We start from the raw sequence: 26,236 nt of genomic DNA, 5'->3' as shown, positions 1-26,236 counted from the left end.
GCCTGAAATCAAAGGGTACAACCAGTACAGCTTCTGGACCTGGCTGTAACAGTGCCATAAGAAAGGAGTTCTGCTCCTACTTTTGTCAGGAGTACAGGTGTCTGGTGTGATCTGAGATACTCTACATTATCCAGGGGATGGGAGAGACTTCATTAGACCTTTAGGAGGCCCAAGGTTTTCTGGAACAATATCTAGAGACGAAGCAAATCAGACCACAGGGCCTAAACAGCACCAAGTTACTACACATGGGTAATGAATCCCACCATTCCAGAGGGAAGGAATTCAACCCCAAATTATGACATCTGAATGCCACTGTCTACCTGGGGGAGCCCCATAGACATAGGTCTCAACACTGCACCACCACTTAAAATCAGGAACAGGATTAGTTACCTAAAGAGAAATGTTTACCGTCATATGAGATGACTTGGGACACACAGACTGTCTTCCTGTTGCTACTCTGAAAAGATGAAGCTTTCTTTGGTCCCATGTTATTTCTGCCCGACTTGTGCATGTCTCTGCCAAGGGCACCTTAAAAGGTGCTGGATATCTATCTACATGTAAGCAACTGAATCCCACTACTAGTCAATACCTTCAGTAGAGTTCAGAAATTACCTGATTTTTTGGTTGAATTGGCACATACTAACAGGTTGGTTGGCTTCTCTGTTTCACTGACTTCAGGGATCCAACTGATATTAATATATTAGAAACATGTAAAGAACATCTAAGACTTAAATATAAATACTGTTCTAACTGAAACCCTTTTCCCATCTAACCCTGCATCTTGCACACTTGCTGGAAAATATACCTCATGCAACCAATCCAGCACAAATCTCATCAGCAAACAAATTCAACTTTTCCACATAAAATATCTTCAGATCCTTGTTTTGCAAGTATTGCATCATTTGCAAAGCATGGACATTGTGATTGCTCATAGGCATCTCTGTGTTTGTGACCATACTAATGATGTAATGTGTGAGATACCAAAATAACATTTTTAACTGAATGTAAAATCTAGATATCTATTACACTTCTACTAGTATCCAATTTTGTTATTAGATAATGATACTTAAATACAAAAAGGAATAGTACTTCAAGAAAATCATCTTAAACTAGCCAAGTCCTCCAGAGACAGTGTCATCAATCTACACGCATCTAAAAATATTTCAAAATCAGGTAGTGTTAGTCCATTTCAACTGCATTAAGGATTTCAAGTGGAGTGACAATTTAAATCAATCCTTCATTTTTCTCTGCCTTTTCTGTATTTTTCATTCTGTAAATACACTGAATTATAAATCAGTGCATGCCATCTATGCTCATACACAGCTCATGTCATCTTGGATGATAAGAGGGACATACCTTACAATCAGAAATTGCCTAACCTGAGCCAACTTCTAACTGCTGCCAGTAGCCAAAGGAAAAATCTATCGAAGAGAGTTCTTCTGTTGCAGTATTCCCTACTGTACTTTTATCGTGTTTTGGTTCTTGGGGTTTTTTTCCATTCCAAATATGGAAGTTCCACCACTGTGGATTTTAAAACTTGACTTGACAAAACTCCAGCTATATTTGCTATATCGCTTCACTTAGCAATCCTGCTCTGGCAGAGAAATCGGTTCTTGATAAGTCTTTCCCATCTCTAATCTTTCCGATTCTGTGGTTCAATAATGACTGATGATGTTCCTTGGCTGCAGGTAATGGTCTGTAGGAAGACAAACTGAGGCACAAAATAAGAAAGAACAAAAAAAGAAAGCAAGACAAAACGAATACATAAGAAAAAAGCAAGGAAAAGAAAAGTAAAGAGGAAAGGGGAAAGAAGGAAGGTAATATGGTGAACACATGGTACAGAAACCTTGAAGAACAAGAGTCAAGTTTCCACTTCTATCATACTTAACATGTCAGCACAGCAAATCATATTGGCCTAATCCTCCCACTATTAAGTTTTTAACATCCAGGGGCATGTGAGCAGCATGTCTGCATGTTAGTGGTGTCTAATAAAAACATTAAATACCTGGAGCAGTGACTCTTTTAAGGTATTTCACAAAAATCCACAAATATTCAAATAAAAAAGGAGAAGCTTAGGTATTGTGATAACAAGGAAACAAATGTTTGTGAAACAATTTACCTATTTAAGAGTACATATATTCAAAAATAGAACAGTTTTTAATTTTGCATTGTGTAATAATTGCAATCTGATCCAAAATCTATTTATTTGATAAGAATTTTATATTTATTTTAAAATATTTTGAGGCAGACTGTTTTAATATTTGAGTAATAAAAACAATTGTATTCAACTTTCATTCTGAGAGAGGATGTGATACTCTCTGCCTTCAGTCATCTAATGACATCCTTCAGCTAATCCTAACAATGGGGTCTACTAAGTTTTAAGACTTACATTTTAAAAGACCAAAACAAAACTTAAAAAAAAAAAAAAAAATCTCAAAACTAGGGGTCAAAGTGTTATAGACATGTTTTTCACCTTTTCTGCTCTGGTACTTGTCTCTTTAACATATTCAATCCTGGAATGATTACACAGAGGATTAAACTGAAATGCTGTATTTATATTTTATGATATTCCTCTACTACATTTTATGAAAAAATGTGAAATAGTCCCAAGATAGGTGAATAATGAAGATATATTCCTGGCTCCTTTACATCACTTCTCTTCTATTGCTCTTGACATGTATTGGAAAAGGCCAAAAATACTCTTCAATTAGTTCAATGCACATTTGTGCAAGCTAGATAACTAAGGTGGAGAAGCTACGTGATCAAAATGAAGACTCATGACGGAACTGGACACACAACCTGGATCTCCAGACTGCAGCACAATGCCTCAGTAACCTACATCACATCCATTTTACTACATACTTAAAAATATTTGCAATAGAGAAAAATATAACAAAGACTTTTCCAAAGCTCACATTTCACGTCCTAGTAATGAAGAACATAAATACCAGAGTCCAACAGTTCACAATCAATAAAGAAAACCAAAAAATGGAACACTGTCCTGGGTTAGGTGTTTTTTGTTTGGTTTTTTTTTTTTTAATTATGTCATTTTTCTAAATACATAGAAGAAATGAGAGAAAAAAAAACCTCACTTGCCAAGACCAAAATCGTGCCATACAGTTAGCAATATAATTCTATTACTTCTAGTAACAATAATAATATTATTGTGTGAAAGACCATTTGTTTCACTTGAAACATAAACCATGATGTAGATAAATACAATCTGTCAATTTCTCTGCAAAGACAGGGGGTCAAAGCAATTTCCTAGGAGAGCATCACACAGCCAATATCTGAGGTAAGAAAGAAAAATGTGACAGGATCATCACCTTCAGTTTCAGATGCCGTACAGAAAGAAAGCAATTTCCTCTTTTGTAGACTTTGTAAATATCTACCAATACATTTAAACAAGGTATTTTTCTCCTCATTGAAAGGGAGGCTTGTTTTTCTATTTTACCATCTATGTTTTAAAGATATTGATAATTTTCTGTCTGCCTTTCAGCTCGTAATTTTCTGAAAAGATAAGTCTTTCCCTTGCCAACCTGTATTTCACACCTGTAAGTGGATTTGTGATTACATGTCAGCAAAAACTACACCAACAAAAATAAACCAACTTTTTTTCTACAATGAGAAAAAAATATTAAACCACCAGATTTCTGAGGTTAGCATTTCTTTTCAAATTACCTATACAACTTTGAAAACAGTTTAACTGTCTCATAAAAGGGAAAAACACATAACACAGCATGTTCATATTACCAACATGTCACATGAGTGGGAAAATTTGTGAAAATTGATACAGAACTGTCTTACAGTAGTTACTTTGTTCCTCATAACGGTGGCATGGTATGAAGAGTACTGGTGAGTGAATACAATCAGAAGCTCAAAGAAGAGGACATCAGTCCCAGAGGGATATTCTTTTACAGAATCACAGAATGGATTGGAAGGGACTACAGTGGGTCATCTAGTACAATCTCCCTGCTCAAGCAGGGTCATCCTAAAACATATTGCACAGGATTGCATCCAGATGGTTTTTTATCTCCAGTGAGGGAGACTCCATAACCTCCCTGGGCCATCTGTTCCAGTCACAGTTACCTGCACAGTAAAGTTCTTCCTCATATTCAGATGGAACTTCCTGTGCATCAGTTTCTGTTCATTGCATCTTGTCCCATTGCTTGGTAGAACCAAGAAGAGCCTGGCTCCAGCCTCTTGACACCCTCCCTTCAGTTATAAATAGATATTGATTGATGAGGTCCCCTCTCAGTCATCTCTTCTCAAGGCCAAACAAGCCCAATTCTCTCAGCCTTTTCCCCTAGGAGAGATGCTCTAGTCCCTTAATCATCCTTTTTGCACTCCACTAGACTGGCTCCAGTAGCTCCATGTCTCTCTTATACTGAAGGGCCCAGAACTGGACGCAGCAGTCCAGATATGCCTTACTAGGGCTGAGTAGAGCAACAGGATCACCTCCCCCAACCTCCTGGTAATGCTCTTCCTAATGCACCAGAGGATACCATTGGCCTTCGTGGCCACAAGAGCGCTGCTGGCTCATGGATAGTTTGTTGTCCACCAGGACGCACAGGTCCTCCTCCACAGAGTTTCTTTCCAGCAGGTCAGCCCCCAGCCTGTACTGGTGCTTGGGGTTATTCTTCACCCGGTGCAGGAGGACCCTGCACTTGCCTTTGCTGAATTTCAGATGGTTCCACTCTGTGCATCGCTCCAACCTGTCGAGGTCCTTTTGAAGGGCTGCACAGCACACTGTGGTATTGGCCACTCCTCCCAGCTTTGTGTTATCAGCAAACGTGCTGAGGGGGCTTCTGCACCTTGACCAAGTATCAATGAATAAGTTAAACAATACTAGGCCCCATATTGAACCTTGGGGGACACCACTACAGACAGGCCTCCAACCAGACCCTGTGCAATTGATTTCAACTCTCAGGAATTTGGTCAGTCATCCAGTCTGTAGTTCTGAGTTTGCCTGTGAAGATGTTGTGAGAGACTGTGTTGAAAGCCTTGCTGAAGCCAAGGTAGAAAATATCCACTGCTCTTCCCTCATCTGTCCAGGTAGTTGTTTCATTGTAGAAGGCAATCAAGTTGGTCAAGAATGATTTATCTTTAGAGAATCCACGCTGAATACTCCTGATCATCATCTTGTCATTCTTGAGGATAGAGGTGGCCTCTTTTCCAAAGCTCTGAACCAACCAATCAAGAGGCACTGCTACCAAAAGGTAGCAGCAGCAGAGACACGAATCTACTTTCACCCTGGCCACACAGTGCAGATGTTCTTTTAAGAAGTATCCATAAGGAATTTTCTCCAGTCTTTCTTACAAAGACATATTCTACAAATACTCTATAGCCCAACCATCCCATTCCATATGGCTATTCTACATAAGGGTCAATTGTGATACAATTCATAATGAATTAAAACAGAAAGCAAAATATTTTTTCATCCACAGTCACAAAACAATTGTTGAATCATATGCTTTATAAATGTTTTTTCACAGCGTAATAAAAACTGCTATTGTTCCACAGAGAGAAAACATCAAGTGACTTTAACGTTCTTCAGAGCAATTGCAGCTTATTGCTACAGCTGCACATCCCCTAGCACAGCAGTTTTAACTCCAGAATGTTAAACCCCTTTCCCAATAAGTGTGTTCAAGCCTCAGCATTTGAGATCGGATTGCCTAATGTTAAGCACTGAAATCAACAAGGCCTGAAGCCTTGATCTTGAAATTAACAGGGGATTTTAAACATGGTAAAAACACCTGAACAAGTCCCTAAATCAACTATATGCTGTAATACCTCAAAAGGTATGCTAGAAACACTGTGATCACAGCTAAGTGCAGATAACTCCTCAGCTGGTATAAACCAGATGTTAATAAGCAGAGAAACATTGTACCAACAGTTTTGGTTAATAAGTAAAACTACAGAAATATTTTTTTCTTTATCTGTAATTTATGTCAATTTTAATTCATCACAGAAATAAATTGTTACCACTTAATTGCTCTTACTGTACAGCAAAGATGCTTATAATGAATGATGATAAGCAGGAACATGAATGAACAGTTGCCAGGCAACCCATAAATAAAGGTTCCAAATAGCATGACCTCTCTTTAAAGGATAAAACTCCAATCATAATTATTTTTCAAATCCATTTCAGTGCCAACTAAAATCATGTTTGTAGCTCTAATCCTGGTCTTCCTCATATAAAATGAAACCAAATCTGTCATTTGACATATCGCAAGTAACAAATTAAACAGACTCAACCTGCTCCTTCAGATTACGGTCAATAGTGTAGTTTGAGGATGGCAAACAGGTTAGACAATACACTGGAATCTGAAACAGAGAACTGAGAAGATTTAGGCAATTTAAATAGGGTATTTTTTTAGGTTACATTGTTTCTTTAAGGATCTTCAGGTATCAACACAAAGTCCTCCAGTTTTTAATACCACAAAATGATCATTCAGTAAAGTAGAAGGCTGAGACAGACTTTAAAATACTAAAACCAGATGCAGTTTGAAATGCTCTAAAATCTATATAATACCACATTCTATCTTTATAAACTCTTACAACACAGTCTTGCTGACTGCATAAGCAGAGCTGAGGAGCCTAGAGCAAGCACTGACCTTTTAGATGGATTCAAATAAAACTGACAAAGAGCAGCATAAATCTTAAACCAGTTAAAGAACACAGTATATCCACTCTGAAGAAACAATGAAAGGCAATGCAGGAGTTTTACATTACGCCTTCCAAATAATGGAATGGGGAGAGCTTGGGCTTGTTCAAGGTTTACTGGTGGGCTAATAAATTGTGCTTTTATTTTAGTATGCTCTCATGTAAGAAAACATTATGAATACATGCTTTTGTGGGTTTATTTTGCACTACATAAGGTGATTACATAAATCTATTTAACCATTTTATATATAGCTGTGATGCTTAAACACTAAACTGTTGAAAATTTGCAACAGGAAAACAAGTTGAACTACAATTATAAACAAATACATCTTGCACCTAAGGTCTAACATACTATGTCAACTATGAACCCATAAGAAAGGCAACCATCTTCCATGAACTTCTCTGCAATATTAGTAGCACAAAATAATCTCATGCTTTACAGTAGAAAGTGCACTCAACCAACTAGTAGTATACACATGTATTTTGTCATATCAAGTGAGATCCAGTTCATTAAATAGTAGATATTCACCCTCTTTGATAGAAAAACATTCTGTTACCTTTCCATTAAACACCTAACTTTCCAATTATCTTCCTTATCTAGATATACCTGCCCATCAGAGGCCTGTACAGGAGGCTTTCTTCATATCCGTATCTCATCAATAAGCAAATAGGAAATATACCACATTATGTCTATATTTTTCTTGACTAATATTTCACTCATTAACCACCTGATTCAGTAACTCCTTTCCATCCTTCTAATAATTTCAGTTTGAACCTCTTTTTCTAACAAAAGTCCGGTCCATTTAGTTGATAACTCATGCAAGAGTGAGATTCAGGATTTAAATAATTAAGAAACATGCATACTGACTACAACTAAAAACAAAGCAGAAGATCCTCTAAATTCCTTTTGGAACACATGGCACTACTGATATCAAAACCACCTTAATTGCTTCTCCATAGTTTTCAGCTTGCATTTTAACAAATTCTAAAAAAAACTGTGCTGTGCTTACAAACCTCACAATGAAGCCCATTATTTGAAAAGTGTGTAAAGGTGATATTGGAGGATTTTTTCCCCTCCCAAATGTTTATTCCTTTTAAATTGCCAGCTAGAGAATGAAACCAGTCTGGTTTTATGCTTAAAAGACTAGAAGCTTATGGAATAAAAGGTCATGCATTACTATTCAGTAAGAGCTAGCTGGAGGCTAATTGTAAAATTTATTAACAGTGAAAACAATGGGGTTCTCAGCCACTTATTACCATGAAGGAAACTGATGGTATTTTTCTGAAGTTCAGATTCCACTGTATTTTGTTCCACAATATGCAATTTAACTATCCCACTTCTGAAAATGGGAGATGACTGTATTGTTTTAAAGAGCTGCTTACACAAAAATAAGTGTCATTTTAAGATCTCCCCTAGGGATTCAAGTCTACATATTTAGAAGGAGGAAAATAGAGCATAACTGCCAGCTTCAGGAGAGTGATGATGAAGCACGCTTTCTCTCTAGTGTTTCCCACATCACAAATTCAGTCAATTAAACTAGGATACAATTCTAAAAACACTTATTTTCTTGACAGGGCAGATACTCAGCTGAGTAAGAGTAAGCAGTATTAGGTTCTGAGGATTAACTGTATTCTAGATTCATGCTGATCCTGTCTTCTGACCAGGGTATTCTTGTTTCAATAACCATTTTTTTTTTTTAAACAAAATTGTGACATTGGTTTTCATTTTTGTATATTGAATATTTAATGGTTAATATGCACGTACTTATTAACTGAAACATATAGAATAACATTAGAATATAAATTTACAGAATACCAGTTGAAAAAGTTTTATATATATGTGTGTATACAGACTAGATAGATTACACTTCTGAAGGACCATCTACAGACACTCTCAGTAACATGCAAATCTTTGAGCAACACAAAACATTATTACTATAGTGAGGAACCCAGTAGGGAGAAGATAGTTGGTTGCTCTAACAGTGTTAAGTGACAAATTATCTTCTATGTGTTTGATCCTGTTGTACATTTAAAATGTTCTTTTAATGACTGTTATTCCATTCACTATCTCACTGATAGACATCTTGCCCTGCTACTGTACAGAAACAGCTGAAAGTAACAGAAAAACTCTATATTGATGACATAGTCTTCCACTGATACACTTACTCAAGGAATTTATTGTTTTGGACTGAAAAGAGCACTGAGAAAAGGGAGCGAACAATGTAGTCCCTAGTTTTTCTCATCATGTCAGAAACAAAGTCTCACAGAAATACCACTGCTAATCAATGAACTTTGAAAATTAATGCTAAAGTCTTCCTACACATAAGACTATGTGATTCCTGAACTTCATCACGATTTCTTAACCTATTAGTTACAGTAATATCTTATGCAGCTTTACCATAAAGCTTTCACTGATACAAAGTGCAAGTTTGCCCCTACTGTATCCTGTACTCCATGAAATACCACACACACAAATATATTTCAGGACTGACAACTCAGTTATCATTGGAAGCTTGAGGAATTCATACATACAGTTGTTTGGCCAAAAGAAATTTTACAAAGGGACAACCAAATTACAAGGAACAGCAATGTACACACAAGCTTGTAAACTTTAGCTTTGTGTTTTACTTTTAAAAGGTAACATTATTATTTAATATCTCTGAGCTACAGTAGTATCCCCTGAGAACTGCCTGGCTAACAGCACTGAAACAAATAAACCAAAAAATTCAACACGACTACACAGATTTTGCTTATCAGTCAGGAACATGGATTAAACAAGACAGAACAATGAGAGGAAATAAATGATCTCCACATTTTATAATGTTCAACAGGTATTATCTGTACTTTAAAAACAAGAAAGAATGAAAAAAAAACCTGCTTTACATCTATTCTAAGCATTTTTTTCCAGTGACACTTCATTCAACTATATGTACTCCATTTCTTTCCCGAAGCCTACTTTGCATACTTATTGGAATAAGAATCTTTGTTATATTTTCACACTTTACCAAGAAGTACAACGGCTTTACACACTTGTGCTGACACACAAAATTGTACAGCATAATACATACTTGCTGTTGCCAAGTCCTTTGCCTCAAATTTCCCATGCTTTTAGCTTTCGCTATTCCCAGCAACAAAGAAAATTGAATTTTCAGCACTATACAAACAATGTGAACATGGCAATGGCTGTTCTGGGACAAATCTCAGGTTCATTTAGCCCAGGACCATGTCACTGACAGTGGTCAAAAGGAGTGGCCTAGGAAGAAGCCCCATATTAAGACAACTCTCAAATACTAGAGTAATTTCCTGGAACACTCTTCTGGCTCCCAGAAATGTGTGGCTCAAAGACTTAAATATGAAGAGACTGAAAGCGTTGGCATGTGACAACACAGTCTGTCTCGGAAGGGCTGGGAAAAAGAACAGGAGATGGCATATTTCAAAAAGGAGAAATATGTGCCCTCATCACACATACATCCTACTTCATTCCATCCAACAGAGTTTCTTGCTCCTGATACTGCCTTTGCCCTCAAAATGTGCTGTTCTCCATATGGAAAAGGTGGCAAAAATGAAAGTGTTTCCCTTCTTTCCTCATAAAACCTCCTCCTGACTGGAGCTGGCCTCCTGTTCATATTCCACTTGACTAAACCAACCTTTTTCTCCTCCCACACTAGCTCCATCTGCCGCCCGTCTCTCCAGCAGAGCCAGATGCCAGCAAAGCAGACTGCTGTGGGAGGAGAAAGTTCTGTCGCTGGAATTTCATCCCTATACTCTGCAGGGGGCCAGCCTGTGAAGCCTGGAGAGGATACAGCGAATAACTTCCTCTCTTCCACGCTGCCTTCCCCTGCTCATCAGTAAAGAAGGCAGCTGAGGACATGAGCAAAAGAAAGATAAAACTCCTATGTGTGCTCTAAAATTTGCGGGTTTAATATTTACATAGCAAAAAGATCACATCTCTACTCCAGACTTGAGCATGGTACACACCACATAAACATCTGAGATGATGTGAGTCCTGCCCTAGAAAGCTTACAATCAAACAGAAGCAGAGATGCACTTTTGTGATAAGGAACAAACAAGTGACTAGAGTGCAGATGACAGAGGAAAAAAAAGACTCAGATTTATAATCAGAAGAGATCTCAGTGATGGAGCAAAAAGACAATATTTTCTGGAGCTATGGAAGTCAAAAACAGAAGCTGTGGACGAGTGTTAAGCTTAGAGAACTGTGTGAGGTAAAGGAAACTGGTTGCAGACAAGGAAAGACTAGCATGAAAGCAGACATGGAGAAAGAAAAAGTGACTTTTTTATAAGTTTGAGGTGATCTTGCATGAGGCAAAGATGTACAGTTAAGAACGTTAGACAAAAAGTGAGACAGTCTAGGAATGGAGGAGCATCTGCACAAGCAATCTTGCCAGAGACAGGAGCAAGAATGAGTGTCACTGAGTGAGAACAAGAGCTCATATAAAACAAGCAAGTGTGCATATGTGTGAGACAGAGGAAGAGACATAGACTTCATTTCTCTGAAAGAAAGAATTATGGGAACCCAGAAGACGAAAGAAACTAGAAACAAAAAAGTCTGGTGTATGAGTGCAACAGAAAGTTTTGAGTGGGGTGGCAGGACAGAAGAAAGTGAAGGAACACAGTGTTTTAACAGAAAACCAGAACTATTTACCAGAAGTTGAAAAGCACATATAAATTACAGAGACATAGCAAGAAATTTTAAGAAGTTGAAGAAACAGGGAAAAGAAGAAATAAATAGACATATTGCATTGAAACAGAATAACAGCAGAACAAATGGAGTGACAGAACAGAGAAAAAAATATACGCAAATGTTATAAAAGTCTGTAAAGGAATATTAGTTAATAGAATGTATTATGTAAAAAATCCCAACAGGAAGACCAAGAGAATAGGCAAAGATGACTGGAAATGGATGTTTACTGAATTGTCACTGTAAACTCTTAGGGTTTGCCCCATCTAGGTATCCCTACATTTTAATCTTCATTTGCAATTGGAAAAATACTGTTTCCTTGTCCTCTATGCCTTCTAACTTCTCTGCTGTATTTACACCTTTATGCCATTTGTTTCACTATTTCTAGTGGCAATACTTTTTCTTACGTTTAAATGAGGAAAAGATCTTATTTTTTTCAAATACTCTACCACAAGGAAACGTTCCAAAAAGCTTAAGTTTCCTTCCTCCTGTCCCCATAATGCTCTTTCATTCATTCTTCCTTGTAAAAAAAAAAAAAAGGGTAGGGAAACTCAGAAATACAGCGGTATCTTAAGTCCAAGACATTCACAGAGCCTTCCCTGAGCTGCGTGCACACATTTAGCGCCTCAAGTTTCCTCCGTGCCCGGGTGAGGGTTTCCCGTCCCCCGTGGGCGAGGTCAGCGGGAGGCACGGGCTGCGCTCCAGCGCCCGACATCGCGCTGCCGGGATAACGAGATCTCCGGCTGAAACGCATCCATCAGGCGAGAGAACTCGGGGAGGGGAGCTAGCTACCGGCTGCTGAAAGGAACGTACAGACGTATGCCCTGGCTGCTGGAAGACATGGCTGGCTGGCTATTTGATTTGCTTTTATTTAAGGGAAATAAAAAAAGGGAAGGGAGGAAGGGGAGAAGGGAAAGCACACACGCTCGCACACGCATCCGGCTGATCTTACCTCCACATTGAAATATTGCTCCGCTTTGCACACTGTAGCACATAAAATCCAAATGAAGGTTTGCAAGAAAAACACCCTGGACTGAGACACGAAATCCAACCGGCTTCCAATGCTAGATGCGAGTACGATCATAGTGGACTGTGCTTCAGCGGGTGGAAGATCTCTCTCTTTCTCTCTCTTTGCCTTCAATACACAAACAAACCAAACCCCCTCCGTGTCGGTGAAGAGCCCGTAGCGCAGGTTCACCCACAGCCGGGGAGGAGGAGGAGGAGGATGAGCAGACACTTCACAGCACAGGCGGCGACGGCGGCAGGGTCAGCTCTCGCTCATCCTCACCGCCAACCCCGTAAGGAGGGAATGTGGCGTCCGACTGCAGCCGCAGCTCCTGCACGACTCCTCTCTGCCCAGCAGCAGCAACCACCTCCCCGTGTCCTCCCTCCGCTCCCGCCTCCTCCTCCTCCTTCTCCTCCTTCTCCTCCTCCTCCTCTCCTGCCTCCTCCCCCTCAGCCTCCGCCTCCTCCCGGGGAAGGCCGGCCCAGCTCGCCTCCGCCGGGCTCAGCTCCCTGCCCTGCCTCTCCTCGCCCCCCGCCGCTCCCCTCCACTCCAGAATGTTCAGCCGAAACCTACAGAGTCCCGCCCTGTAGGCGGCTCAAAGGCGACGGCCCCACCAGGCGGCCCCTCCGAGCCGCCGCAGCGCTTGCCGGGCCCCGGCGCGGCTCCGTGGGAGCGGCTGATGGAGAGCGGCCGCCCGGGAGCAGCGGGCAGCCTTTCCCCGCGGGCACGGCCCCCGGCAGCCGCACAAAGTGTCGGAGCCTCCCCGCCCTCCTTACGGGGAGGCACCCTGGCGAAGCGAACGCCCCGAGCCGCCCGCGTCTCCCACCGGGAGCGGGCGCGGTGCGTGTGCCGGGGGGTGACGCGCTGCCCTGCCCGCTCCGTGGGCTGGTTGGAAATCTGTGTAACGCTTCCAAATATGCGGTCATACACGTGAGGGAAAACAACGTGTGAAATAGTATAGCACAGGCAAACTTCAGGCTGGGTATTGTCACGGTCAAAATGCCTTGTGGTTACAGCAGATAAACTACTCTTACAGGGATGTTATGGTGAATAGGACGTTTTATGCAACCCTTTGATATGTCATCAAGTGAAAGGAAGGTGAGATGATCTATAACATCAGTGGAACACGATACTGCAGTAATGTATTTTGGAGAGAAAAAAAAATTGAAAAATAAACCCCAAGCTTATGGATTTAAAAAAAAAAATATTTTTTTACTTGTTTGGTTATCGAAAACAATGAAAAGATGCTTGATCATGATATGGCACAACCTGGAAGGAAAAAGGCATACCTGACAGATGATATTTCCTTATTCTGATGGTTGAAGTCAGTGGCCGGAATTAAAAGACATGTAGACTAGATTACTGCAATTCTGACAACACCTAGTAGCAGGATGTAGGAATGTGTTGCATTCTCCACCATTTGATATCTTAAGAGTAAGGCAGTTAGTTATATGAAGAAGTCATGATCTACCTAACCACAAGTAACAGTGTTTAAGCAAAATTCTTATGTAATATACAGTTTTTTCATGTTAACTGCTTGATCTAAAGATGCTTTCTGTTCTTCAGATTGTTCGTGATGTGAGTTATGAAATTATGAAATATAGAGCTGTCAGCAAGCTAAAACGACCTGTTTGCACTTTGGTGGCAAATATCAGAAGTCAAATTAAAGAAATTAATAATTAAGCACAAATTAAAGAAGTGTCTTGGAACCATCAGAAGGAAACTTAATATTGACAAATGCAAATTACATTTGGGAAGAAATATAAAAATTAAAATCAAAAGGATACCAGTAAAACAACAGCACTTCAGAAAAGAATCTGGGGGCTGTAATGGACTATAAAGTAAATATGAGTCAGCAACGTTCTACTGTTAAAGAAAAAAGACAGCCTCATTTATGGAGTGTATTAATAGGTGTGCAGTACATCTGACAGGACTAATTATTTTTCTGCTAGGGATTGACAAAGCCAGCTGTGTTTGGACCTTTCAAACTGAGGACAGTCCAGAGGAAAATAACAAAATATTAAAATATTAAGTAAGAGATATGTATAAAAGTTGAAAGAACTCCATTTAGTCCGAGATAGAAGGTAAATGGTCTTTTTATATGGTAAGTGTTGTTGTGAAACAGACAAAAATATTTTATTCTTTCTGGGGGAAAAAAGGAAAAATGAGTCATCTAAATTATTCATAAAGTTCAGATTCAATGTTAGACAAAACTTTCTAAAACATTAAGGTTTATGTATTGGAATATGCATATTTATGTATACTGGAAAAATAATGTTCCAAATTTAGCATTTTGAACAAGATACCTGGTGGAAGTGTGGAATCTCTTCCCCACTAGGTTTGATAGGCAAGATCATTGTAGTTAACCTTTGTCTATTCTTAGGGCAATGGATTGTATTATGAAATCTAATAAACTTTTTTTTCTTCTAGCAAAAGTAATTCAGTAATTTTTTCCCTTTTATTACTCTATGAATTAACCACTGTAACTGGTATAAAAGAAAAAATAACTTGTTAATTTTGTACTGTCCCTTTTGCTTTTCCTCTTTTCCGAGGAGAGCTCCTTCTTGTTTGTGCCCTTAGTAAGCATTAGCTCTATTTTTGCTGGTCTATTTTGTAGAGTCAGCCATCAATGTAATGTCCAGAAATCGAAACAGAAATGGAAATAGATAAGTTACTGTAACTGGAATTTCATTTGTCTGCCCTGCCAGGACTCCTGTGGCTGTTGATTATGAAAAGCACAGGGCCATAAATACAGCTACATCCTTGGTTTACACTGTATCCATTTGCAGAAGAAGGAAGAAAAGCAATGGTATGAACAGAACGGTGGACAACGAAGGCACCTGAATATTTCTTAAGCGTGTTTGAGGAAGAGAGAAAGAGATCACAGAGGTAAAGAAAGAGACTGGTAAAGAAAGAGAGTAGCAATGTGTGAATATGAGTAGCAAGGGAAGAGACAAGGATTATGAAGGACAGAGAAGATCTTTGAAGTGAAAAATATCATTCAGAAGTGCTTGTGTGAGTAAAAATTGTCAACAATGATGGGAAAGGGCTTTGAATATTTATGAGTAAGCTGTGGGCAGAAACGTACAGGAGTAGGGTCAGAGCCTCATGGGACATGTAGGAAGGTAAAAGAAAATAAAAAAGAATTTAAATCACAATACATAGCACTGTTTGTACTTATGTGTGTATGGGATTGTGATAGAGATTAAAGAAAAAAACAAAAAAAGCAATAAAGATGAAAGGGTAAGTAAACAAGTAAAGAAGGAAGGAAGCAGAAAAATGAAATTGGAAAGAAATCAGAACTGTTTGTTGAAGTGCTTAAATGATTCAAGTCATATACTTTATAAGGCTCTTGCAGATTTTTATCTTTATCAAATACCAATATGATTTTTATATTCTTGCCTATGGCAGTTACCAGCAGTATTTAACAAGCAGCGAGCAGGTTTGTAGGGAAGAAAAACTGAAAAACTGAAATTGGAAGTCTCAGTTGTAAAAATTCTAGCCTTTTAAAAAAGGCAGGAAGAGATCTCTCTCCTGTACACCCAAGCAGCATGTTTACCATCTTAATTTCTTAGACTCTAGAGTGTATCTTTCATGGATGACTATAGTTGCAGGTTTGCAATGGATGAATACCAGAATCAGACATAGACATGATACATTCCCATGTCCAGCTTTGAACATAGTGCAAACATCTTTCACTGTTCTGTATATCAATTAAGAATAGAAATTCATATAATAAATTTAAAAAATCAAAATATTACATGTCGTCCTTTCTGCATTTTGTGTTGCTCAGCTGCTGATAGTACCAGCTAGAACTTTTAAAGAAGAAAGCTTCTTTACAAGATATAATAAACTGCAGAGGTTGAAGGTAGATATTAAATATCTCTGTTATATTCAGTTTGGGGTTGAAAAACACTTTGCCTTTTACTCATGGAATGAGACTTTTATGGATGTGTCCACATGAATTCTTTTTGACTATATGAAAGGTCCTGTAAGACAGAAGGCAAAGAACAAGTTTAACAGTGTAGGAGGGATTATTACATTAAGTATATACTGCTGTCAGGATCTCACTCTTGTATTGCCTGTGTTCAGGTACCTATTTACCCCAAGTTCACTGTAGGTATAAGGTTATCCTGTCAGGAAACAGATCTGACTTATGCTGTCAGTGCACTTTATTGTGTTGTCTTACAGCTGTATCGATGGCTTTATGAAGAACGTAAGTAAAGATAACGAGAAATGACAGTGTACAACCTCACACATAGTGGTTGAAGGATCACAAGGAGAGAAAGAAAGTGTAACTTTTTTTTTTTTAAAGGAAGTTTTCAATTGAATTTCTAATTCATAGAGACATAATATCACAGAATAATTTAGGTTCAATGAGACTTCTTGGAGTTATCATGTCCAACTCTCTGCACAAAGCAGAGACAACTCAGGTTAGGTTACTCTGTTGCTTGTTCAGGAAGTTACAAATCAAGTTAGTCTAATCCAAGCATCATTTCCCAGTCTGCAAGATAATTTCTCAGGGAATTATTTTGAGGGTAAAATCTCTTCCATGAGGCATTTGTCAGGCTTATGGTTATTTTTGTCTCTATAGTGACAACAACCATTTCATCAAGTACAGCAGGTATCTCCTACTCTCATGGAGGCAGGAGAAGTGGTCGAGAGAAATAGGTACAGAACATATAATTCTGTAGCTGAAGACTGAAATAAATGCATTTTAAAACAAAAGAACATAGAGTGAGAAAGATAAATGGCCCCTGGAAGAAAAGCATCAAGAAGTATACAGTAATAACAAAAAACAATTTTTTTTTTGCTTGATAGTAACATTTTTAGGAATATGAGTTATTATTGGGTTAGTGAAGAAGAGATGAAAAATAATGCAGTGAAGCAGTCAAGTCCTTACTTATTTAATCTGTGTAACTTTTCAAAGCTGTACAAAACTGTATTTTCTCTACCACACGTGATGTGTTCTCCCCATGCTTTCTGATTTCTGGCTTTCTTGCAGGGCAAGAAAGGCCCATTTAAGTATCAAGTCCATCAGCAATTTCCCAACATATATATCTCAAACTAGAGGATTCTTTACAGCCAAAGGCTTATGAGGAGTCTATCTGTCCTTTGGACTGTGCTGATGATCGTTCACTGAGTTTACAGTAGTGTCAGAATGGCAGTATGGTGATTGTTGTTAGAGCTTAACCATTTGTGTTGAATATTATCGCCTTTATTTTTACGAGGTGCCCTGTATGTAAGATTGATATTGTTAGCAACTAGGAGAAAACACAATACCTGAAACAGAAAAAATAACACAAAGCAGTGTCAGGTGATTCTGACAGATTTGAGGAGGAAGACATGAGAAGTTACACTGGCTCAAAAAGTAACCAAGTGCTCTTAAAATTGTTGAAGGGTTTGGTCAAGAAAGATACAAACAGGTGTCTGTCATAAATATAAGCTTATGAAGGTTTGTAAAGATCTACTTACTAGGTGGTTTCTATAATGAAAATGCCAAGAACTTCATAGCTCTATATCAATTAGAATCTTAAATGCAAGGTAATTATCCCCAGCTTTGTGTTGCTCAAACCTGGCTGGAAATTCCACATCAAGATGGTTAAAATAGGGCTTTTTTTAAATTCTTCTATTAATTAGCCTCTCCAAATTAACGGTACTTAGAACCTGTGTCACTTTTTCATTATCCACAAAAATTAATTTTATATCGTCTGTTTTCAGCTTTCAACACACTATCCAAGTACATTTTCTTCCCATATGTTTACAGCACAAATGTTACCTGGGGAAAGATAAGTCTTGGCAATTGGAGTTCGGGAGAAATAGCATTGCATTGGGCAAGAGTAAAACCAAGACGGGAATTTCATAGATGATTGGATGCATCTAGGAAAATGAGTAGCATTAAATAGCTAGGAATGTTAACATGTAAATATCATTGGTGAGTTTCCGAGTTAACTACCAGTATCGCTAAGGAAATCACTAAACCTCGTAGTTATTTTTCTGCAGTCTCAGGAAAGAAAACAATTAGTATACTTGACACATACATTCAAGGATATCTTTACTATGAGACCATAATTTCTTTACTTTTTTACTTTTTCATGAATTAAAGTTTAGACTCTAAAAAGCAGTTCTGCTCCTTTGGAGTTACTCCTCCCTAAACCATTGGACACCTATGACTCCTTAAGATCATTTTACTTTATACCATACACATATGAGATTTTTGATTAAGAAGGGCTGAGAGAAGGGTTTAGATAAGAAAAAACGCACACTGCTTGTAAACAGAGAGCAGTGTTAACAACAGAAAATATGTTTTAAAAGGGCATAGTTGAAAAGAGATCTGAAGAGGGCAGCCTGTAAGGAAGAAGAAGTTTCTTAAGGTTAAGCTTTTATATTACTCCACTGCAATACAAATGCACCCAAAGTGACAGATACCTATCTAAAACAGTTATTCAATTGAGAGAGGGAAAATCCTACACAGAGGTGTTTCAGTTTCTCTGTGTCTGTATTCCTCCAACTATAACCTGTTTGTTTTTCCTCTTTTATTGACAAGCTTCCATGTTAGGATTATCTTAGCATCCTTTTGCTATATTTGGTTAATGTTTTGTCATTTGGGAAGTAGTGGTAGCGTCAAAGAGGACTTTAAAACAATGCACATTCTCATGAAACTAGGATTAAGGTTCCATTAGCAATTTCAACTTTTTATCTTGAGTGCTGATTGCCTAACAAGCAACATTTAATAGTTTTAGAAATGCAACTTTTAAATGCAAGAATATTAGAGTGTGGGTGAGTTTTTATAGTCCCACTTATCCCAAGGTAAAAAAGGCTGGAAAGGTGAAGGGAAGAAGATATTCAGAAAATTAATTCAGAAAAGGGCTATGCTATCTGAAAATGCATTACACACTCACAGGATCTAGTGGCACCATATAGACAACTTTACATATCTTTGGGAAATGTCACTTTGGACCTGACTCAGTTTTCCTCTGCTCAGACTCCTCTGACTAAAGAATGATTAGAGGAATGTGAAGACTCTCTTCTTATTCTTACAGGTGGCTTTTAATTTATATTGTTTATATTGGAAAGAGAGGATAGGGAATAATTTTTAAGTAATTGAGCTTAAAACAAATTTTACCCAGTTAACTTTTTTCATCAGTCAAATTTCATGGCCACTCTGGCTATTCTTTGCTATTCCAGTGTACTTTGCTATTCCAGTGTCGTGACCTTAGCAACAGAAATTTAAATAATTACCATAAAATATGTGGCAAAAGATGAAAGTGCTGGTGTAGTTGTGATTGTTGGGAAGATTGCTGTTATAATCTGATGGTCTGCCACAATACTAAAGCAGTTCTGGTGGGGATGACCTCATGCAAAGAGGTACATTTCAAACCTGTCTGTTAGGTATTGTACATATGATGGTATTGTAGCTGTGTGGAGAGCTACTAAAATAGATGTAAATTCATTGTTTTTCTAGTGCTCAAGGTAAAGGACAAATATGGAAAGATCAGGAAGGCTGGAACTAGATGACCTTTAAGGTCCCTTCCAACGCAGGACATTCTATGGTCCTATAAAATGGTGAGGCACAACTAATGGTGTAGAGTTTTATAAAGTCTTACTTGTTCAGTTTGATGTGACCTGTACAGCTCAGGCACAGAAAAGTCAAACAAAAACTACTGAAGATTTTTGCAACACACCCCATCTGCCCGCACTGCCTTCCACCCCAATTCTGCTCTGTACAGTGGGAGAGCACAAACACAGCCCTGGTCTTTGTAATGTTTTATATTATCTTTCTCCAACACAGCCATTACTTATATATATTTATATAAAATCTTCCTTAATCTAAGATATACAGGTTTTCATATCTTTCCTCTGCCTAGAATTTTCTGGTCTTCACAAATTTATTTTCTTCTAACTTCTGCATTGAGAGACACTCCATAAAGCCAAAAGAACTGGCTATCCAATATTTCCATATCATTAAGGAGTCTTCCAGTAAAAATCCTATGCATGTGTTCTTGCTCATGCGTAACTGAAGAATAATTATGCTTAGACATTTAGCTTGAGAGAAGCTTCCAAATAGTACTCATACTTTCAGGTTTAAATTTCAACTTAAGAAATTTGAACACCTAGTTCTCATTATTTTTTTATGCAAACTGAACAGACCAACAGGTGTTGGAAAGCATGAGATAAAAATGGAACAAAGTAAAAATAGGGGAATTGGAAAGAGAATTAGAAAGACTTATATATATGTTTTTAATTACAAATATCCAGAGAGCTACCAAAAACTACAGTAAGAGATGGAGTTCTGAGAGAGAAACTTCTTGTTTTTCCCAAACCTGTAGAGGTATTCTTCAAACATATGATGTTCATCCATGGTTAGTGTTGAATAAAATGCATGCGAAACGTATGCATGGCAAGCTAGTGAGAACATATATATATATATATATATATATATATATACACATATGGACTAACTGAGACAATGGAGGTTAGATTTAAGTGAAAGAAATGTTCAGATTAATTCTTTGAACCAAGTTCCGTTTTGCAAACTCTACTTTGTCTGAAACATCAAATCTGTAAGTTTACCATTTTTTTATTAACCAAATAAGTGAGCTAGTCTAGTCTTTAATTATATAGTCTTTATCATTACAACTTTGAGACTGGAGCTCGTAAAGGACTTTAGTTGGAATTTTTCTAATTTTATGCTTTTTATGCTTTGTTTTTTTTACTTAAGTGATGTTAACCTGCAGACAGTTGTAGTGTGTAACTTGTCTATCCTCAAGATAGATGGAGAGAGACTTTCTTACAAGGGCATGAAGTAATAGAACAAGGGGGGATGGTTTTAAATTGAAAGAGAGTAGGTTTAGATGAGATATTAAGAAGAAATTAGTTACTGTGAGGGTGGTGAGGCACTGCAGCAGGCTACCCAGAGAAGCTGTGGATGCCTCATCCCTGGAAGTGTTCAAGGCCATGTTGGATGGTGCTTTGAACAACCTAGTCTAGTGGAAAGTTTCCTGTCCGTGGCATGGGGGTGGAACTAGAGGATCTTTAGGCCCCTTCCAACCCAAACCATTCTATCCTTCTATGAACTGTAAGCTTTGTAGTTGTTTTTCTTCCTTATATAATGTAGTTCCGAGAAAAACTTATCATTGGAAAGTTCAAAACTAACATTTAAGAGGTAAAAATCTAAATATTCACAAACCACATGAATGATTAATAGTCTAAAGAAAATAGATGAGGAATTCAAATACATCTGTACGTATATGATAATATAGAAAATATTCAGGGACCATAAATAATTGTCGGATGACTTATGAAGCTATACAGACTCATAAAAAACTTGGAAAGTTCCAGTAAGTGTTCTGCAAATAACTGACGAATTAAAAGTAATTTGCTTAAAAATCCAGCTCCAAAAAATGTGTAAAGCATATAGAATAATTTCCAGCATTCAGGTGAGGATTCAGCTCAATATGCTGTAAAGTGATACTTTAATTGTTTTCAATGGGACTAACTTTTACTACCAAAGGACCTGTTTCATAAAATCTGTATTTAACCTAAATAATTTCCTGTAACGTGGTACAACCAAGTACATTGATAATACATCAGAGGCCAGATTAATGTCTACGTGATAAGAGAAGCACTAAATATTGTTTTATTTTTTATAATATGAATTTCAGGCAAGTGCAAAGTCTATGGAACTTAGGTCTTCAGTCTAACAAGATTGCCTCAGTACTCAAAAGCGCTTTTGCTATACAGTTCCTTGGATATTAACTAACTTTTTTCCTTTTAAATCATAGTGATATAGTTAACATGGTTTGCCAACACATGCCACATATGCTTAATTATTTTCTTTAAAATATTATCACTGGATGCTTACTTTTCCAACCCACAGGAATTTCAAGTTACCTGACAGTAACTTACTTCATACAATGACATTTGGCATCATGGTATGACACTAGCACTTAAGGATCTCTGTTTTCCTACCAACCCATGAGATCAAAAGAGTTCACAATTTGTGTTTTCAAGATCTGATGGTTCATTTAAAAGTTTTACATAACATTGCATTGTAGGTTTTATCTGAATGCTTTGTTCCCCACCAAAGCATTTTGTTGCCATGAAAAAAACAAATATTTCTATTTGACTTGGTACATTCACCAATCAGTTTAATTTATTTTTTTCATGTAGGGCAGCTGGGATTTTAAGTCTGAAAATAAGGCATAATGCATTATGTGGTGATTAAAAAATATTTTTTTTCTTGATGTAAAGGTTTTAGAAATCCAGCTCCCTAACAGTATACGATCATGTTAATTTTACACAGTTTAGATTAAATTACCAGAAGTTGAAAAAAAAAGATGACAAATTCAATAGTTTTGTGTCAAACTGAAAAAATGGTGCATGTCTGTACCAGTTGACCCATTCAGGGAAACAGAGTCTCTGAAGGTCTATTCCATATTTACATTAATAATTTAAATTAAATAAAGGATATAGCCATGCAGTTGACAAATTATACAATATCTGTAGATTTTGCAAGTATTCTGGAGATCCTCTTAGGTCAGAGAAAAGTTCCCAAATCTGATTAAATTTAATGATGACATATTCAAGTACCACGCTTGGCGAAGATGTTATATGGGCAGTTACAAAAGGAGGAAGAGCAATGCAAGAAAGACTACAGAAGAGTACAGATGTGCCATAGTCTGAATTATAAGATGTTGCCAAAAAACGTAAATGTCATTCTGGGAATGGTTCATGGAAAATTGACAGCTCTGAGTGATATTTTTACTTCTTTCCTCAGTCTTGGCAAGGCTTCAGCTAGGAATTAGGCTTGGGCACCATTCTCTCAGAGAAAACAAACAAACAAAAAAGAGCAACAAAGTGGTCAAAGATTTAAAGACCCATGAGAAAAGTTTTTGTCCTGAACTGAAATTTGGATTTGTATACTCTAGAAAGGATGGTGCAGAGGACATGGTAATGATCTCTATGAAAATGTGCAGGTATTATAAAAAGAATACATTTATACACCATCACTGTGGGATAAATTTGAATTAATTTAAAACCGAGACAGTTATGTTGGACATGTTCTTTTCTTTGCTGTAATAATATATAAACATTGGAAGAGGCTATTCTAGAAAGGCCATGAAAGTTAAAAAGTAAGAATGATTCAAGTTACTCCTGCCTGAAAGCAGAGTAGATTGACCGACTGACACATTGAATTACCTTTTTAATGAACTACAAGTAAACAGTGAAATTGACCTCAGAAAAATAACAAATTGATATTTGGTCCGGGTTTAAATATGCATAGGAGTTTTTGTTGTGTGGTTGTTTTGTTTGTTTTGTTTTCTGTATAAAGAATTTTTACTAGTTCCAGCCCTACAGAATGAAAATAGGACAGAGAAATACTTGAGTTTCTGCAGTACAAAGATGTGAAGTTTTGTGGGGTTTTGTGAAGTACATTAGTGTGCTGACTAATGGGACTACTCCTTGAAACATTAGTATTCTCTCCTTTCATTTTTGCTGACAGATGATACATTTTTCTGTAGCTCTTGTAAGTAAAAGCTTTTCATTTAATGATTAAAAATGTGCTTGCTTGGAATAGTATGAACTTGCCATTCTGAGAACACGATGACAATAAAGTGATCGTGATGTAATTATGGCATGTACAGCTTTGGGAAGTGATCTCATTTTCTGAAAACCAAAGGTCTGTGTAACAGTTACCAGTACAGTCTCTAAACTTGCCTTTACAGATGGGAAAAGCAAAAAGTTTGTTAGGCTATGCAGATGCCAATAATCAGACTGTAGTTTAGGGCATCCTGCTGCCCTTTTCAAAACACAAACTTGAGGGTCCTGAATTGTTAAAAATACTGACCACAAGAGCTTATTTTATAGATGATTTTCTCTGTTTTGGTAGAATAAAAAAATAAGTAGGCAAGATAAAATGTTTCTGGTACATTAACATAGGTAACCTCTTCCAGCATTTTTGTTTTGCTTTGCTTTTTTTATTCCCCCGGAATATATACCAGTTACCATTTGGAGAGGAAAAAATGCAAGAGCAGAAGCACTTCTGAACTTTGGTCCACATTATTGAAGACTACTGTTATGAAAGCAACAGTAAAGGGATCAGTTATGCTGCTCACCATGTCATTCTTCTGCTTGCTCTTTGCTGTATTGAACTGTGGGTCTTATTCAGCTTAAATATCTACAGCCAGGAAGACCATTGACTTAGTTTTGATAACAAAGACAGGGAAGAAGAAACAACCCCTCTGAGCATGTAGAGCCTTCTGAATAGTCTGTACAGCAAGAAACCTTTCACATAAGTAAAGCAATAGACAGTATGGCATAAAAAAGCAAAGTATGACACAGTGCTGTTTGGAACAACAAGTGAAGTGAGGCACACAAAGGTATGACCTTGTGTTGAGTAACCTACTCCTTATGCAAGCAATTTTCATTAAAGTAAGCTGATGAATACAGGGAAGGATTTCTGTAAATATTATTTTATTTTTAATTAATTCACTTCAGCATTGTATTTCCTGGTTGTGTTTGTCTATGAATATTCTAGTGAATCAGAATTAGAGTGCAGGACTGTACTTATGTAGTTAGTTAGCTATTTTTAAGAAATAGTTCATTTAAAGGAAATGCTGCATAATGTTTAGGCAAGATGAGTCTTGTACATGTAACCAAAACTAGTCATGGCAATTCAAAACTAGTCATGCAATTCAAACATTGCAATTAGAAACCTCATCAACTGCAGATAAATGGAAAACAAACAAAAAATATAGCAGGAACCAGATCTCCCCTTTTAAAATGAGTCAGGATACTAATGTCGTTCTTCAATACCACCTTTCCTCCTTTGAGTTATTCTCTGGAATTAAATTGAAGCAGCTCAAGAGCTTGTATCTCTGTCCCACAGTCAAAGTCTTTTACTTATAATTTCCTTGATATTAGAGGGAAGATAATGTGTTTTTTTTTCATGTTTCTGTTCTCTTCTTACCATATTCATTAATTTTACTCAAAGAATTTGCAATTGGTCACACTTCATACTGCTCCAGGTGGGGAACAACCCTCAGACAAGTGCATGTGAAAGGTAAGAATTGTTGAGTCTCCTTTCCATTTACACAATCTCCTCAGAAGTCCTATCCTAAAATCATGTATACCCCTTCACCAAGTTTGTGAAAATTAATTTTGCTCTATGATTTTTATGACATAAAGATAAAAGAAATGAAACTAACCCTGGTTATTCTTAATCTGTCATACCTGTGCCATCAACAGCTAAGACAAAGATAACTGGCCAATTCTTTAAGGAAAAGTTCTTTAATGATGTAGTCAGTACACAAAATGTGTTTTTTTTTCTCTTGGTGTGTGTTTGGTTGGTTGTTTCAGCTGTGTTGCTATATTTTTTCATTGCTTTCTCCATATGGACTATGGTGAATTATATAGTTAGTTGTTCAGTAAACCAGTTGGAAACTTTGTCTTCCTCTACATTCAGGTAGTTCTGATCATCTTACTTTATATCTAACTGAACGTGGGACTCCTGCATAATGTAATAGAATGCTCCAGAAAGAGTCTTGCTAATAGTAGGTTGTAAATTTTCTAAAGTTTTCCAACTGTACAGAGTCTGCATTGCATTCCTAGAAGTAAATTGTGGGTAAAACTAAGTTTACATTTCATGCTACATCTTTTACTTGTTGAAGACACGATGAGTTGTCTATAGTGCTCAAATTATTTGTTAGACAGTAGAGAAAATAGGAAGGAAAACAAAAGGCTAAAGTGGGAAAAAAAAGTCTTAAGACAGAAGCAACAGAGAGAGGTAGAACAGAAATGTCTGATAATTCCCTGAAGAGTATCAACTGTCTCAGGCATCACTGTCTTTCCCCATTTCCTGC

The 26,236-nt window shown here is 37.4% G+C and overlaps 1 protein-coding gene across 1 annotated transcript in view; it reads right to left on the bottom strand.

Moving 5' to 3' along the window:
* Window positions 1-12,772, bottom strand: part of MMP16 (matrix metallopeptidase 16) — a 173,951-nt gene extending 161,179 nt beyond the window's left edge. Inside the window, exon 1 of the mRNA XM_027896672.1 lies at window positions 12,318-12,772. Within this exon, the coding sequence (XP_027752473.1) occupies window positions 12,318-12,449 (132 nt within the window). The 5' untranslated portion in view covers window positions 12,450-12,772. The remainder of the gene's footprint in view (window positions 1-12,317) is intronic.
* Between the last annotated feature and the right edge of the window lie 13,464 nt (window positions 12,773-26,236).

The sequence above is a fragment of the Empidonax traillii genome, unplaced genomic scaffold, assembly GCF_003031625.1.
Source record: "Empidonax traillii isolate 1590-97213 ecotype Southwest subspecies unplaced genomic scaffold, ASM303162v1 scaffold509:size578255, whole genome shotgun sequence".
Lineage (NCBI taxonomy): Eukaryota > Metazoa > Chordata > Aves > Passeriformes > Tyrannidae > Empidonax > Empidonax traillii.
This window is presented reverse-complemented; position numbering and strand designations above follow the sequence as displayed.